Source organism: Octopus sinensis, linkage group LG12 (assembly GCF_006345805.1).
Source record: "Octopus sinensis linkage group LG12, ASM634580v1, whole genome shotgun sequence".
Lineage (NCBI taxonomy): Eukaryota > Metazoa > Mollusca > Cephalopoda > Octopoda > Octopodidae > Octopus > Octopus sinensis.
In genome coordinates this window covers 6,204,807-6,222,306 of record NC_043008.1, presented here as the reverse complement: position 1 = coordinate 6,222,306, position 17,500 = coordinate 6,204,807, and the positions used below count along the sequence as shown (strand labels likewise).

At 36.1% G+C, this 17,500-nt stretch overlaps 1 protein-coding gene across 1 annotated transcript in view; it reads left to right on the top strand.

Moving 5' to 3' along the window:
- The window catches only part of LOC115217811 (hemicentin-1), a 342,388-nt gene that overhangs the window by 74,788 nt on the left and 250,100 nt on the right, over positions 1–17,500 (top strand). Inside the window, exon 3 of the mRNA XM_036508071.1 lies at positions 6,858–7,071. Within this exon, the coding sequence (XP_036363964.1) occupies positions 6,858–7,071 (214 nt within the window). The remainder of the gene's footprint in view (positions 1–6,857; positions 7,072–17,500) is intronic.

Here is a 17,500-nt window from a genome sequence, read left to right as displayed (position 1 = left end):
ACTGCAATCCTATGACCGCAAGTCTGTTGCCCTAACCACTGGGCCATTGCACCTCCACTTACAGAATTTAGTGATAGCTTTTCATGCTTTTTGTTGTTATTTTCTTATTTGTGCTAAAACAGCAACTGCATCTTAGTTTAATTGGTTTTCCTTGAAAGGAACCATATCACTTTCGTATAAATTCAAATTCTCTAAAACCTAACTCAATAATTCCATCTAAACAAATTAACCTGCACGTCCGCACAAGTCTATCTAAAGATTACAATTTCACAGGCCTTATATTCCATTATAATTTACAAATAATCTTTTATATTCAATGACATTGAATGAGTGCCTGGAAGTTGTAGGGAACCTTTGTAACATATTTTAAACTGATTTCCATAATCTACATTGCCAATGTTGTTGCAATAAAGAACCATTATTTCTTGAAAGTTAGCAGGATACATTCACTTCTTTACATTCAATATACGTGACTATTTATCACACTTATAAAGGACAAGTCATTATAACAATGAGTTCTCTCAACTAACTAAATGGCCGTGTTTGTTGGGGAAAAGGCTGTGTTTATTTGAATTGATCTTAGCATTATATTTACTACTAGTTCTTTTATTGAGTACCAGAGGTCATCTGAGAGGTAGGATTGACTTTTGTAAGATTAGATTGCATAGTGTAACACAATGGAGTTAAATAATGCTTGCCATTCTTAACTCAATAACAATATTTTACATTAGTATAAGAATAACTTAGTTGATTTAATTAGCTCTACTACACAAGTGGTGATTATATTATTGACCGAAATGGTTGAAAAGCACAGTCAGTTCCTGGAGGAATATTGAGTGAAATTGCCAGGAAGTGAACTGATTGCTGAGACATATTTAATCCAACTTTCTTCTACTTTAACACTTTACTCAACCGTAAAAAAAATTATATAATTATAAATAATATATTTTATTACACAAAGACAGTTCTGTTTAAGTTAGCTATTATCTGTAGCCAGAATAATTATTTAATTAATACAGACAGATTATTTGCTTTGAGAGTCTCTGCTGTAGAGGATGGATTTTGTTTCATGTTTCAAGACTATTCGAATTAATAGCCACAAATTGCATTGTCGAATCAGGAATTGAAAATTTGAATAGCAAGAAATTCTCCACTGTTTATACCCGTAAGAAGAAATATATTTCATTATCAATGCCATATTGCTTTACGAAATACATTTCCTAATGGAATCATTATATCACATTTTAAGTAAGAAAGACGTGTATTAAGACATTTAGGTTTAGTCTTTAGTCATGGACTTCCTTTTAACTGTAAAGCGGGGCTGGAATTATTTTCTATCTCAGTATGTCTATTTGGGTGTTCTTTGGGGTTTTTTGTCATGAGTTGCCAGCAGAGAGGAGTGTATTAGGCCATACACTGTGTATATTTCAGGTGCAAAAAGAAAGATGGAGATAATAGGTATGGTGCGAGGCACAAGAAGCCAGCGCCATCTTGTATGAGATCTCGCTGGTAGCCATTACCATGTCCAAGACAGGAGTGAGATCTCACCTGCAACCATTTGCCATGCATGAGACGACAGCAAGACTCTCGTCAGCAATGACTATTTAAGCAGGAGAATTAAGACATTCTTTCTCTTTCTTCCTTCTCGCTTACGCTGAGAAACACTGCAAAGCTGGCAGCTCACAGCAGACTCTTATTCCGCTCTGACTTCACCTGTTATCTCCAGAGGTAATGAACCTCACGTGAACGGAGCCATAACAAACCACGTGCTGCCATAAAGATGGTCACTGGGAGTGATCCACTTGAACGAGAACCAAAAATAAATGACTTTTGAATTGCTCTCCGCTTGTAAGCTTCTTCTTTGAGTTCCAGATCCTTAAGACTACAGAAATAATTGTAATGGGAGAAGGGGATACTACACAGGTGTCACAAGCCTTCAATTCCATTACAGGTATTTGGAGTTGATAATTGTGAAATTCTTTATCTGTTATTATTTTGTGAAGGTCAGAGTCGAAAAGAAGGATAATGTAGCTTAGGTTCAGTTTGGACTGGTGCAGGTTAAGTCAGTAGGGTTAGAAAGAAATTAGTTTAGGGTTTGTTGGTGTGAACCAGAGATTAATCTATACACTGAGTGACTTCAGGTGTCAGTAGTACAAGGTAGCACCAACCATTATTCATCATCGTTCCACGTCCACTTTCCATGCTGGCATTGGATGGATGGTTTGACACAGAGCTGGGCAGAATCCAGAGAGCTGTCCAGAATCTAATTGCTTGTTGTGGAATGGTCTCTATGGTTGGATGCCCTTCCTGACACCAACCACATAACAGAGTGTGCCGGGTGCCTTTTATGTGCCACCAGCGTGGATGCTTTCACACAGCACCAGCATGGGTGCGTTCACACAGCACGGGCACATGTGTGTTTACATAGCACTGGCATGGGTGATTTCATTGTGGCACTGACACCTGAAAGGAGAAACCTGTATATGTGGAAGACAGCAAATTTGCTTAGCTTGACATATTTATCAAGCACATGAAGAATATTTGAAGGAGAATTCATCTATGAAGCAATTGCCCCAGCTCCCCTTCAGGGTTGGCAAAAGCGATTTGGTGGACAACGAAAAACCTGGCTAATGACAGTCAAGGCTGATCTGGAACCCAACCTAGGCCCCCAGGATGAATGAAACCAGCTCAACCCACCCCGGGGGAATGCTGTCAAGTCAAGTCATTTATCAAGTACAGCAAATTGCCATATCTGGTCTGTTGTCATTTTCTCAGAGAGGCCCAGTGTCTGAAGATCCTTTCTTACGACTTCATCCCAGAGATAAACCAACTGAAACATAGAGAGATAAATCTAAAACATGTTTATTTCTAAAGATTAATAAACCGCCACCCCCCAAACCCCACCCTCTTCTCCATGCAATTATTTTTCCGTATCTTCTGGGTTGTCTCTCAGTAATTAAATTGTATCTCTGATCTTTGCTTTCTAACTAAATTCAATGACAGCAAATTTTATGTTTTACCCAAAAAAAACCCTAAAGGAAATAACTACAATAGGCACACACACACACAATGTACACATTACACATACATAGAATATATGTACACACACACACACACATACAATGTACACACACATATAGAATACATGTACACACACACATACACTCACATGCAAAAATATATCAACATAACCAAAAGTCAAAACTCAGACAGGATCGTTGCAATGACATTCAACTGCCAACCATTCCTCCAAGAGCCTATGATAACCAATTCTATCTCTCTCTTTAAGTAACTTGAACCTCATGCTGTCTCTAACACCAGCCAATTCTCTCCTTTTGGCCTACATCCCTCACAATCCATACCTCACCCCCTAAATACCAATAATCTTTTCTACTCTAAGTACAATGCCCGATATTTTTGGAGGGGGGTGCAGTCAATTAGATCGACCCCAGTACACAACTGGTACTTAATTTATCGACCCTGAAAGGATGAAAGGCAAAGTCGACCTCGGTGGAGTTTGAACTCAGAACTTAAAGACAGACGAAATGCTGCTAAGCTTTTCACCCGGCATGCTAATATTTCTGCCAAGATATATAAATATTGAATGTTTAGCTTTTTGTCAGATCTTTACAAATGCTATATGCAATTATCAGGGTTTTTTTTTTTTTTTGTTTTCATAAAAGAAATTATTTAACTATTTTCTCTCTATTTGATTTATTTTAATTGAATTTCTTCATATATTTTCCCCATGTAAATAGCTTCAGGAATTAAAATATTTGTAAATATTGCAAGAACCACACTATTATAACTGAATATTCTTCCCAACATAGTCTCAGAATAGCCAAGTGGATAAACCGCTAGATTTCTTCCCCAATATTTCTGTAATCTTTCATTGTAATTCCTTCATGATAAACAAAAGATTGGTTTCAAATTTGGCAGAAGAATGGCAAATTTGGGTGATGGGGTAAGTTATCATATTGATCCCAATGCTCAAGTGGAACTCAATTTATTGACCCCTAATGGATGGAAGTTATAGTCGACCTCAGTGGAATTTGAACTCAGAACATAAAGGCAGGTGGAATGTCATAAAGCATTTTGGGTGATGGGGTAAGTTATCATATTGATCCTAGTGCTCAAGTGGAACTCAATTTATTGGCCCCTAATGGATGAAAGTTATAGTCGACCTCAGTGGAATTTGAACTCAGAACATAAAGGCAGGTGGAATGTCATAAAGCACTTTTCCTAGCTATGCTAATGATTCTGCTAGCTCCCCATCTTAAACATGGTAAACTAAATACTTAATTCTATCTAACATTCAAATTCCTTGAATTACTTCATTAAAACGCTTAACCCTTTAGCATTTAAAGGTCGTATCTGACCCAAATATTCTCCTTGTTTTTTTTTTGCTCCAACTGGCCAGATCCATCCTCTCAAATGGTAGGTTTGAGAGGCTGGATTTGTAATTCTAAAAATAAACAATCACACCATTGAAATCCCAAAACTAAGAGATAACGCATGTTTAATTCAAGACAATATGAAGGCATAACCATTGCATTTGGCAGCGAAATATAAACACTAAATGGATAAATACCAGTAAATACTTCTTATAGGTTTGTATTCTATCCCTTAAAAGATTCCCATTTACATTTACCACAGCTATAAACTACTGAACTTCAAAAAACACTTGCTTTAATCTAAATATTAATTTCTCGTGCAAAATGTCAAAAGCATAAGGTTAGCGGCTGGTAGCATAACATTAACAGACTTTTTTTTCTCAAGGACTCTTGATTTTTGAGTGAACTGACTTTGCTATGGAATCAACACAGTCTCCAGTCTCCAGGCTGCTTTCCAGGAAATTATATTTTATTTTGTACTCTTAGCAAATACGCTTTTCACTGATTGGCACACGGCCACAAACTTTATTGAGAGGTATAGAGTCAATAAAATTAATCTCAATATTTTATTAACCATGCGGAGATTATATGAGTGGAACATCATTGAGACAAATGGAAAATTTGAAGTATCTCAGAGCCAAATTTAGAAAGTAGTGGCAAGTGGGAAGTTGAAATAGATGCTAGAATTACAGGTACCACAGCTTCAACGTTTAATCAGCAGAAGAAGGAATTGGTGGTTTGGGATTTTTTTTTTTTTTTGTTTTTGTGCCTAACCTCATCTAAGGTCATGAACTTTGGACAATTAACTGAAAGAATAGCTGAAATGGTTTCCTCTGAAGGACAACAATCCTTGACTGGATGAATAGCTCAGAGGGAGATCAGGGGGTCTTTCCAGGTCTTTCCTTTGAGAGGCCACACTTCTGGTGTCACAAATATATGGTTAGAATGCCACAGGGAAGGATCACAAGACAAATTCTTCAAACTGAGTTTCCTGCCAAGAGACCAAGGAATAGACCAGAAACAAGATGGTTGGGTGATATCCATGGGCTCAGCTGGTCATTCTTGGAAATCTAACCAGAAGGTGTAATGATGGTTGCTTCTGATTGGACCCTATGAAGGAGATGCTTGGGGATTCTAATTCAACAATCTTTCTAGAAGTGGTGGGCATCAAAAGTGGATGGATGGATGAGAGCATAAAAGAACATAAAAGATTCAAACTGAATCATCATCATCATCATCATCATCGTTTAACGTCCGCTTTCCATGCTAGCATGGGTTGGATGGTTCAACCAGGGTCTGGGAAGCCAAGAGGCTGCACCATGCTCCAGTCTGATCTGGCAGTGTTTCTACAGCTGGATGCCCTTCCTAACGCCAACCACTCCGTTAGTGTAATGGGTGCTTTTTACATGCCACCAGCACAGGTGCCAGGGGAAGCTGGCAGCAGTCACGATTGGTTGGGGCTTTTTATGTGCCACCAGCTCAGAAGCCAGTCAAAGCGGCGCTGGCATCGGCCACGTTCGGATGGTGCTTTTTATGTGCCACTGGCATTTCAATTGGTTTCAAATTTTGACATAAGGCCTGTAATTTGGTGGGAGGGAGGAAAGTCGATTACATTGACCCCTGTGTTCAACTGGTACTTATATTATTAACCCTGAAAGGGACAAAAGGCAAAGTTGGCCTTGACAGGATTTGAACCCAGAATATAAAGACAGACGAAATGCTTCTAAACATTTTGCCTGAGTCTTCCAGTTCACCACCTTTTTTCAAACTAAACATCATGAAAGCTGTTTGTTCAATACTCAATCATTTCTTCCATCATGCTGATCTTACCCAATGTTAATTCTCACTTTTAAATCGATTATCAGTATTACCAATGATATTGTATGGCCAACAATCTATTTATTTCTCTCCCTTCCTCCTCTCTCCCCTCTCTCTCCCTCTTCCTCTCCTTCTTTCTCCCTTTTGCTGTCTTTCGTCTTTACACCACACTTTTCTTTCTATCCCATTCTCCCCCTTTGCTTATGCATGTGTGTGTATGTGTGTGTGTGTGTGTTTGTGTGTGTTTGTGTGTTTGTGTGTGTTTGTGTGTTTGTGTGTGTTTGTGTGTGTTCCCAAGGGTAACAATGTCAACCCACCCATAAGATTTGAACTCCTGACCAAAAAAACATCATCCTGCCATTTTTAGTGTTGTTTCCTTTTCAGTGAAGAGAGAAAATTTCTTTTAAAGAAATGTAATGAAAACACTTTTAAATTGCATTATTTGAATTTCCTACCAAACATTTTAAAACTCTATTATTATGTTTCAGGGGTGTTTTTCTCATCAATATTTCCAATAAAACGATAGACTGAACAGGAAAATTAAGAATTTTACTTTTTTTTGTTTTTATTTTGTTGTTTTGTTTTTCGGTTTTTTTGTTTTGGCTTTTCTTTCCCTTTTCTAAACTGTGTTCTTTCTGTTGACAGGTTTCGTGGTTGAAAAAGTCTCCGAAACAACACCCACTTACAGTCGGTACCTACACATTTATAGAAGACGCTAATATATCTGTGGTGCACAACAATCAAACCCACGAGTGGAATTTGCTCATTAAAGACGTTCAAATCTCCCATTCAGGGGTGTATGAGTGCCAAGTTAGTTCCTCTAATAAACTGTCTCGTTTGGTACGGCTAACAGTGAAAGGTAAGGTTGTTGTTAATGTTACTGCAGCCCTGTTGTCAGGGTCTTTTGTTTATTTCCTTGCAGCGCAGTGGAGATTAACTGTTAAATCATTTCAAATCACCCAGGTGCATCCAGGTGAAACATAAGCTGGGAAATTAGAATGTACATGTAATGCAATACATTGTTAACTAAAATTGTATAAGAATATAAATATTGTATGGCCGGCCGTCTATTTATTCCTCTCTCTCCTTCCTTTCTTCACTCTTTCCTTCCTTTCCTCTCTCTCTCTCTCTCTCTCTCTCTCTCTCTCTCTTGCTGCCTTTCCTATTTACACCACACTTTCCTTTCTATCTCATTCTCTCCCTTCGCTGATGTGTGTGTGAATGAGTGTGTGCATATGTGTGTGCATGTGTGTGTATGTGTATGCATGTATATGTCTATATATATATATATATATATATACACATACATGCACACATTCAAGTATGAATGTGTATGTATCTATGTGTGTGTATATATGTATATATATATATACAGACACACACATTTATGCACATACATGCAGTCATATACATACAAGTACACATGCAAGTATGAATGTATATGTGTGTGTATGTATGTATATAGATATATGTATATATATATATATATATACATACAAAAAACATACATGTAGATATATATGTATATATATATATATATACATACATATTTACACACACACATTTATGCACATATATGCAGTCATATACATACAAGTATATATGCAAGTATGAATGTATATATGTGTGTGTATATATATATATATATATATATATATATATATATATATATATACATATAGATACATACATACATACATAAACATACATGTACATACGAATGTGTTTATACATATATTTATACACACACACACACATATAAACGCACACACACACACACACACACACACAACTCTCTCCTATCGAAAGAATTTTTACTAACTTAAGGAAGTGTTTATTTTACTCTGCTGCCACCTTCAACATAAACCATTTGGCTTTCATGGCCAAGCACCATCTCTTTCTGCCAACTTCCCACTTGCACAACAGAGAAACATCTCCATCATTGTTATTTGTTACTCTTCACACTCCTGCTCTTCTTCTTGTTCTTCTTCTTCCTGTTGTTGTTGCCGTTCAATATTCCAAATTAGTGAAGCATGCTTCCCTATTTGCTTCTGCTGCTGTATTGCAACCCCGTATTATTTCCATGTACTTCATTATTAATATCAACCAAAAGTTATTTTATGATGATTGTGTAATAAATAAATAAATCTAATTAATCCGATGTTTTGTAATCAGCAATATCCGTCAACCAGGGATTTTTCTTGTTCACATCAAGTAAGGATCTCCGTAGTCTACCCCACCCCTGTTGAAGGATTTGATCACAATATTGCTGTAGGACTGGAATGGGATTTAATAAATATTATATATTGTGCTCTCACTGCTATAAACAGTGGATTGTGCTATGGAGCTTCTGTATTGGCTACTTGGAATGCTAGAAACAGCAGTCCAATTCCTTACCATTTTCAAAATAACATCTAAGTGGACCTTGTATCAGGCAGTATTTGATATTTCAAGGTGGCGAGCTGGCAGAAACGTTAGCACGCCAGGCGAAATGTGTAGCCGTATTTCATCTGCCATTACGTTGTGAGTTCAAATTCTGCCGAGGTGACTTTGCTTTTCATCCTATCGGGGTCGATAAATTAAGAACCAGTTACGCACTGGGATCGATGTAGTCGACTTAATACCTATGTCTGTCCTTGTTTGTCCCCTCTATGTTTAGCCCCTTGTGGGTAATAAAGAAATAGGTATTTTGTCTGCCATTACGGTCTGAGTTCAAATTCCGTCGAGGTAGACTTTGCCTTTCATCCTTTCGAGGTCGATTAAATAAGTACCAATTATGCACTGGGGTCAATGTAATCGACTTAATCATTTGTCTGTCCTTGTTTGTCCCCTCTGTGTTTAGCCCCTTGTGGGTAGTAAAGAAATAGGTATTTGGTACAGGATATCAGAGAAGAGAAGAACAAAGGAAAGACACAAGAAAGAAAATAACAAGAGCAGATGGTCTTTGTTAGGATGCTTGTGATCAAAGTCTGTTCAGTCAGATGGACCTAGGGTTAAACTACAACAATATCATCATCATCATCATCGTTTAACATCTGTTTTCCATGCTGGCATGAGTTGGATGGTTTGACAGGAGTTGGTCAGCCAGGGAACTGTCCAGGCTCCAATTGTCTGTTTGGCATGGTTTCTAAGGGTGGATGCCCTTCCTAATGTCAAACAACAACAACTTGTTTATAATGAGCCAAAACGCCATCTTCTACGAGGTTGTTTCATCTGCAAGAAATAGCAACTAAATCTCACTCAATTCACATCCTACCCTCTTAATGCATTCTTCCAGGAGTGAATAAAATATTCTCAAACTTGAGGGGATAGGCCCCTTAGATACTAACATGGACTCCCATATATGGATTCTAATGGCGCAGGGGTCCACTTGCCATCAGACAAGCTGGCAACCTGGCCAGTCTGCCACTGCCAGCAGAAGTGCTTTATATGTGGTGCTAGCATGGATGCTTTTTAGAAAGATTAAATTTTATTGACTGCTTTTATAAGAAACATCAGTGAGCCATCTTGATAAATAGTAGAGAGCCATCTCTCCGGGACAGGATGCCAGCCTCTCATAGAATTTGAACAAAATTTCTTTATTAACAAAATCTTTTCATTTCTTTACAAGTAATATTTTTTCATTTATTTATATGCCCTTTTCAAGCCTAGCCAGGCTCATGGGCCCGATTTCCTGGTTTCTGTGGCGTATGTGTTCCCCCCAGCTGGACGGGACACCAGTCCATCACAGCATTATTCAAGATACAGGAAAAGAGAGTGAGAGAAAGTTGGGGTGAAAGAGTACAACAGGGGTCACCACCATCCCCTGTCGGAGCCTCGTGGAGCTTTAGGTGTTTTCACTCAATAAACACTTACAACGCCCGGTCTGGGAATCGAAACCGTGATCCTCCAACCACGAGTCCGCTGCCCTAACCACTGAGCCATTGCACCTCCACACAAGTAATATTAATAATTTTAATGAATTTTAATGAATTAAAATTTTTGTCCCGCTACATCTTGTATGTTAGCACCAATGTATACATATAACTAGCAGGAAAAAAGCAGGGTCATTGAGAATGAAGTGTCTTTGTGGGGAACAAAGAACGTTGCCAGTGCCGAGATACGAAGCAAGAGTCATTTATTTGGTAGTCAGGCATTCTAACATGTTGCTTAGCTATTAGTCTTTTCCCTCAGATTAATGTCTCAAGACCACAATATTGCTATTCAAAATTAATATGTGGTATTGAGCAGGCAGCAATATTTTATATCATCTATTTGTGATTGTTCTACTTCACAATGGAGTTTTAGTAGATAATAGTGGCAGCAGCAGACAACGATAAATTTGAGAAGAATAGAAAAAAAACATTTATATTCAATGTAGAAACGGTTTTTGTTGTATTTTCTTTTTTTTTTTTTTCAATATTTCATAGAATATCTTTTTCAGTTATTAATTGGAAATCAATAGAATGTGTTTAATGAAAATAGAAATAGGGAACAATTCTCATAAATAATAATATTGATTTTTTTTTTTGTTTTTAGTATTGGCATAAGGCCTTAAATTTCTAGGTGAGGAGATATTGAAGGCTGCGGATGTTTATGGCATCACGAAAGGTATTAGAAATAGAAGTGATGTAAAATAGCTACAACTGACGAGCGAAAACATCTTGATTTCCTGCAAATATATATCTGCGTTCTTCATTTTCTGCTTCACCACAGCAAGTCTTTGAGATATGAGCAGAAATATTCTGTCTCTTAGAAGTCAGATTATTTAAAGAAAGGAAAAGGATATTTTGTGATGCCCATATCTTTAACGATCGTATTAAGAATAGAACTGAAAGGAAAAAGGCTGGCACAAGAATTCCAGACACAGATTGTGGATTTGGATTGTTCAATTGAATGATTCAATGTAGTATTTATCTAAATATTACATTAATCAACATCTTGGGAATAAGAATATTAAATCTTGTGAATAATTACCAGAATCCCTTTTCTCCATTTACAACTGGCAGACCATGTTTTTAATGATCTTTTAGTTGGAAGGGTTTCAAGACCTAGACCATTCAGATTTGTGAATCTCTCTCTCTCTCCCTCTCACTCACACACGCACACACACACACACACGAGCGCACGCGCAGACACACTAAATGGTTTTCAATATGTCTTAATGTGGGTGAAAATTGAAACATTTTAATGTTCCTACTTCCCACATATTTCAGTAACTATTGATTCGAAATATAGCAAATTACAATTAAAATTTTAATGATTTAGCTGGAGTCTAACAAATGTTTAATCCCTGTAGATTATGTTAGAAGTGGAAATAACTGAGTAGAGAAGATATTAAACAAAAAAAAAAACAAAAATGGTTTTAGACTATCAGTTTGTAACGATTTATTTTATGATAAAAGGTTGCATGTTATACACCTGTGAAAGTGACAAGTCATGCAACCATTGACAGCAACAACAACAACAACAACAACAACAACAGCATTGGTTGTACATGTTCAGAGCTGCTGCAAGTATTTCATTTAAATTTTTGTGGGGAGCAAAAGACATCCTTCTTCTTCATCGTCTCTTCTCACCTAGCTACAGGAATTGGTACCTAATCAAGTCAGATCAATACCCTACCCAAGGGATGGTTTATATTTCAAAAATTTAATACCAGAAAATTGCCTATTACACATAACCTCATACTCTTCAAAGAAATAAAGAACATTCTCGGTGAAAATTAATGGTGGTTAGCACCTTCATGATTAGAAAATTAAGGAAATTCTTAGTGAAAGACAATAGAAGTTCACAGTTCCATTGCTGAAGGATCAAGGAACATCCTTAGTAAAAGATAAAAGAAGTTACTAGTTCCATCTTCGAAGAGAAAGTTAACATGCCACAGGAAACTTTGTAAATCTCATAAAAGAACTTGCTGAAGTATGTGGCACTGAAGTTAGTCAGTGGCTTAAACAAAGAGTTAATTTCCTATCTGATCAGAAAAATGGCTGAAGATTCCATGTTTATTGGTATTATTTATGGTTGTAAGAATCAATTATTGTCATTATGTTTCTGAAAATCAGGATGTCCACAAAGATTTTCTCCTGACAACACTTTAGAAAAACTAAGGTTATTCTGTGCTGTAATGCACGTACATAAAAACTTGTGCAATGAAAACACTTTGGACACCCTCTTGAAAAGCTTTGTTACCAAACGAGCAAAAAATTATTATTATACCTGTGTTCGTTTTGATATTACAGTTGAAAAAATTGACCTTGTTTGTAAAACATTTAGGCTCTGAGTTTGCACCCACTAAGCAAATTTTGTTTGTGAGCCACTTGTATAGCATGTCAAGGCAGCAAGCTGGCAGAAATGTTTGCACACTGGGCGAAACACTTAGGAGTATTTCGTCTGCTGCTACATTCTGAGTTCAAATTCCACTGAGGTCGACTTTGCCTTTCATCCTTTCGGGGTCGATTAAATAAGTACCAGTTATGCACTGGGGTCGATATAATCGACTTAATCCATTTATCTGTCCTTGTTTGTCCCCTCTGTGTTTAGCCCCTTGTGGGTAGTAAAGAAATAGGTATAGCATGTCAAAAATGTAATTCTTCATTCACACAATCAACCTCTACATATTGTTGAACACATTTATGTCATCAGATAAGTGAGGGCTTGGTCTCTCACAAGCAAATTGCAACCACCAGTTTACATGCCATAGATCAGTTCAGTTAGAGATGATCTATTGGTACATCTGAGTTACACATTGCTCCTTAGAATCTCTTCAGAACATAGATATATTCTGAATTATGGACTGGAACTGTAAATTTCTCTTTTATGAAATCTCAACTTTATTTCCAATTTTCTATTTATTACATGATATTTTTGGAATTCAGACGATATAGTTCTAGAATTATATCATTTTTTGTCATTTCTTCAAGACTTTGCTTAGATTAGATATATTGATAAATGCTTCATTGCTTCTGACATTTCAAGTTCCCCAATTCTTATTATAGACAAGCTGCTCAGTTTGCTGACAAAGTTTATTGCAAGAACGGAAGCTACCAACAAGTCTAATATTATACCTTTTGAAATCCATAATTAGTATGTTAATTAGAGAAAAATATCTTATATCACAATTCTAATTTTGATTATCTAAATTCTATTGTTTGTATATTGCCTTAAGATTTAGAAATTAAAAACTTAAATAGCTACCATTTTAAAGTGGTCTGGAGTTTATTAATACAGGTTTAACTGCTTTATATCATAATCTAATTGGCGAGACACATGTCAGTGTTCTTACAGTACATTTTAGTTGACTCTCATGGATAAGCATCAATTAATTATCAGCTTAATGAGTAGGTTAGTCAGGTGACTTTTTTTATGTACTTAGTATACATAATAAAATGCCAAAGTTAATATAAAATGTTAGAAGTATCTTCTCTGTGGCTGTAAGGTTTTCATTTCAATAGAAGAACAGAACAAAGAAATTATGACTGGATGTTACAGGTACATACAGAGTGTATGTGCTTGTGTATGTGTGTGTATAATCACCATATATGCATTAGAATGGGTTCTTACAAGTATCTATACGTGTGCGTGTGGGCTTACTGAAGTGTTCCCATATGATGCATGTACTTGTTGAAACCTGTTCAATACATGCATTCATTCAGTCATGTACACAAAAAAAAATCGAATGCACCTCACAAAAAAGAAAAGGGAAGGAAGATATTAATAAGTCTAAGAACTAAACAATTGCAGCATCAAGTAATGAGTTTCTGACATCAGTTAACGAGTGCAAAACAGAGATGGTAATCAGTTTTTGCAAGGTGATTACCAGGTGCAGAAGTGAGAATTTTGCTGAGTTTCGAGTTTACTTGGTACAACAATATGATAATCGGTTAGTTTTGAAGTAGAAAATGGCAACAGTGCAGTGAAGGTGCTGCAGTAGGACATGGGCCAATCACAAAAACCTTTCTCTCTCTCACACAAACACACACACAGATATATATATATATATATATATATATATATATATATATATATACATCAAATAAAATTAAAAACAGAACACAAAGGATATCGCGGTACACATGTTTCAAGCTTTATAAACAATCCGTTCTTACATCAGTGTATAATTGATATAAAAGATGGTTTAAAGCTCTCTTCAGCTGCAAACATTGTTATTCCAAAGAGTTACATCACACTATAAAAAATATGAAAAGTACATGTAGTATTACCCATTATAATAGGTTTATCATATCTCCCTGAGAAAGTGTATTTGTAAAATTTCCTAACTGTATAAATGTATAAAGATTCATTGGATTTCGAAAATCTGCCAATACATATATATATATATATATATATATATGTATATATATGTACAGGTAATAGACATTTGCATGCACACACACATCGCACATACAGATGCAACACAAACTTACACACAGATACACACATACATACATTTTGGAAGAGATGAAATGGCTCAATGAATACCGCTTTGAATTAGCGATGTACTGATTTTAAGGTGAAGAACAGAGCAAATATCTTGTTTGCATCTGCCTCACATTACCAAGATGTCAGAAAAGAAAGGGGCACCAAACTTTCTGAGAAAAAGTCAGTAAAGTTCATCACTTCTGATTCCTGAATAATTTTATTGATTTTCAAACAACTAACACTTTGAAAATAGAAATGATATATTTCTAAATCTCTCAGAGAGATTTATGCAATAGCAGCGAGATAAAGTGATAGTATGTTGTCAACTTAATGTGACAGTCCCATAAAAGAGAAATGTGTCAAGTCCAACAGGAAACGGTGTTACCTGGGGCTAAATAACAGTAGCATTCTTCCCTTTTATGGGACTGTCACTTTACCTGACTCTTTGTTTTTGGGTTGTGTATGTGTTTGTAAGATAAATACATATCTATCCATTTTGTATATCTTCAAATACATACACTCATGCTCACAAATAAATACACACAGACATATAAATGTGTGTGTGTGTGTGTGTGTGTGAGTTTTAGTAAGCTCTCCCTTAATAGTAATGGTCAGGTCAGTTTTGTGTTGGCTGAGATCATATCTAACTGAGCCACCCTGTCGATTCCAAGTAATCAACTAAAGTATGTAAGTCATGGAATGTCTTGTGCTGAGCAAGAGCTGGTAACTGACCTACAGTTATGAATGCCAAAGCATGGCCATTCTGGAGCAGGTCATCCAAACACAACTTATGTTGATCAACTCACCAGAGACATTGGATGCCTCCCCACAAAACCTTCTTTGACTAATGCAGGACCAAGGTGGATGGGTTGCATTGGTTAAAAATGTCCAAGAAAGCTTCACCAGATGATGAACTGACGTAACTAACCACAATCTACATATCTGTTGCTCTCTCTCTCTCTCTCTCTATATATATATATATATATATACATACACATATATATATATATATTCTTATATTTTTTACTTGTTTCAGTCATTTGACTGTGGCCATGTTGGAGCACCACTTTGAAGGGCAGAAGGACGGGCAGGTGGATGGACGGATGGATAGATGGATAGACAGATAGATAGATAGATAGATAGATAGATAGATAGATAGATAGATAGATAGATAGATAGATAGATAGATAGATAGATAGGCATACACACATGTACACACACATATTTGTATGACAGACTTCTACATGGTTTCCATCTACCAAATTCCTGTCAGAATCTATTGATTAACTTGAGTCTGTTATAGAAGGCAGTTGCTCAAAGTATCACTCACTGAGATTGAACCTGCAACCAGTTACAAAGAGAACATCTCAGTCCCACAGCCATTCCTCTGGTGGTTTGGTATTAGAAACATTTTCATCCCAAATAAAACTTTAACTACAGTTAAACAAAAGTCTATTAGGAGGAAGAATCATTAGGAATACAACAGGGGCCAATCCAATGACATATCCTTGTCATCAACATGGTAATTTATAATATCTATAGGTTTTTTTTTTTTAGTACTTTTTTTTATAATTCTTCGTCTCTATTCAGAAGAGATGAAGAAATAATATCAGGTACCGTTATCTAGTTTGGAAATAATGGAAAGTTACACAAGTTATAATTATTTGTGTCTAGATTTTCCAAAACTATTCTCCATACTTTGATATTTTTAACAAGTCATTTAATCTCAACATCATTGATTCGGTTTGTTCTTTCAATTCATTCCATCATCTCCATTCCTACCATTTGTTGTTGTTGTTATTGGTTTACCTTTGTTACGGATTCCATTCCATTGTTTAAACTTTTTGTTTTTTTCTTGCATTGTTTATTTGTGTCTTTTCACTTGGACTGTTCTGTCAATGACGATCAAACGACCTGCTAGAAACAGCTTCCAAACCACATCCTGTTGAGGATTATATTAGGTCATGTAGTCCAACACATAAAACGACAGGATTGTCATGGTTGGAATACTTTGGGCCAAAGGTCTACTGGGTCAGGTTTAACCTATGGCAACTACTCGTTTAATAAAGCTATCTGGCTGTTGTTATTCAAAGATCATAAAACTCCAAATTCAGTTTGTTTTGGAGATCAACAAGTCACAATGAATTCTATATTTAGCTTCCTCAAACATTTTCTAATCAAGATCTTTCCAATATTGGAAACTCTCCTAAACTAAAGCGAATTAATTTCATCAACTCATCCAATACCATAACTGCAATCTATCTCATCAATTACGAAAGGTTTATACCAGGCCACGTGACATCAGTAATTACTCAGGGTAGGCAGTTGGTGACCTTTATATAGTAAAACACACAAAAATAAGGGAAAAAAAAACAGACACATGACTGAGTTAAAGGCAGATTTACTTCTGCCTTTATAGAAAGTAAAGAAAACGTTGTTGTAGGAGTGGACGCAGCATGTGTACTACAGCAGAACTATGCATAGCTTTAATACTGAGGTTGAAAAGTAGGGGAAAATTATGTCTACCAATTCTACAAAAAAATAAAATATTTTGAATTTTATGCATAGAAATCAGAATAACCTTCATAATTTTATTGAATTAGGTGCATAGTTCACCATGAAAGGAAAATGCTGCTATCAATCTATTTTATTCAGGGTAGACACTGCCTACCTTGTCTACTTAGGTGGCACATCCCTGGTTTATATCCACTATGGTGCTAGTTGTATACACCCAGGCTGTATAAATATATGCATATATATTGTGAAGTGTTCCCATATATATTTAATCTGTTTCTCGGCTGATAATAGTTACTCTAGCTTGTAGACATTCCTGATAACCATCAGTAACTAAAAATAAAAAATAAACTGAAATAATTCTTTTTTTAACA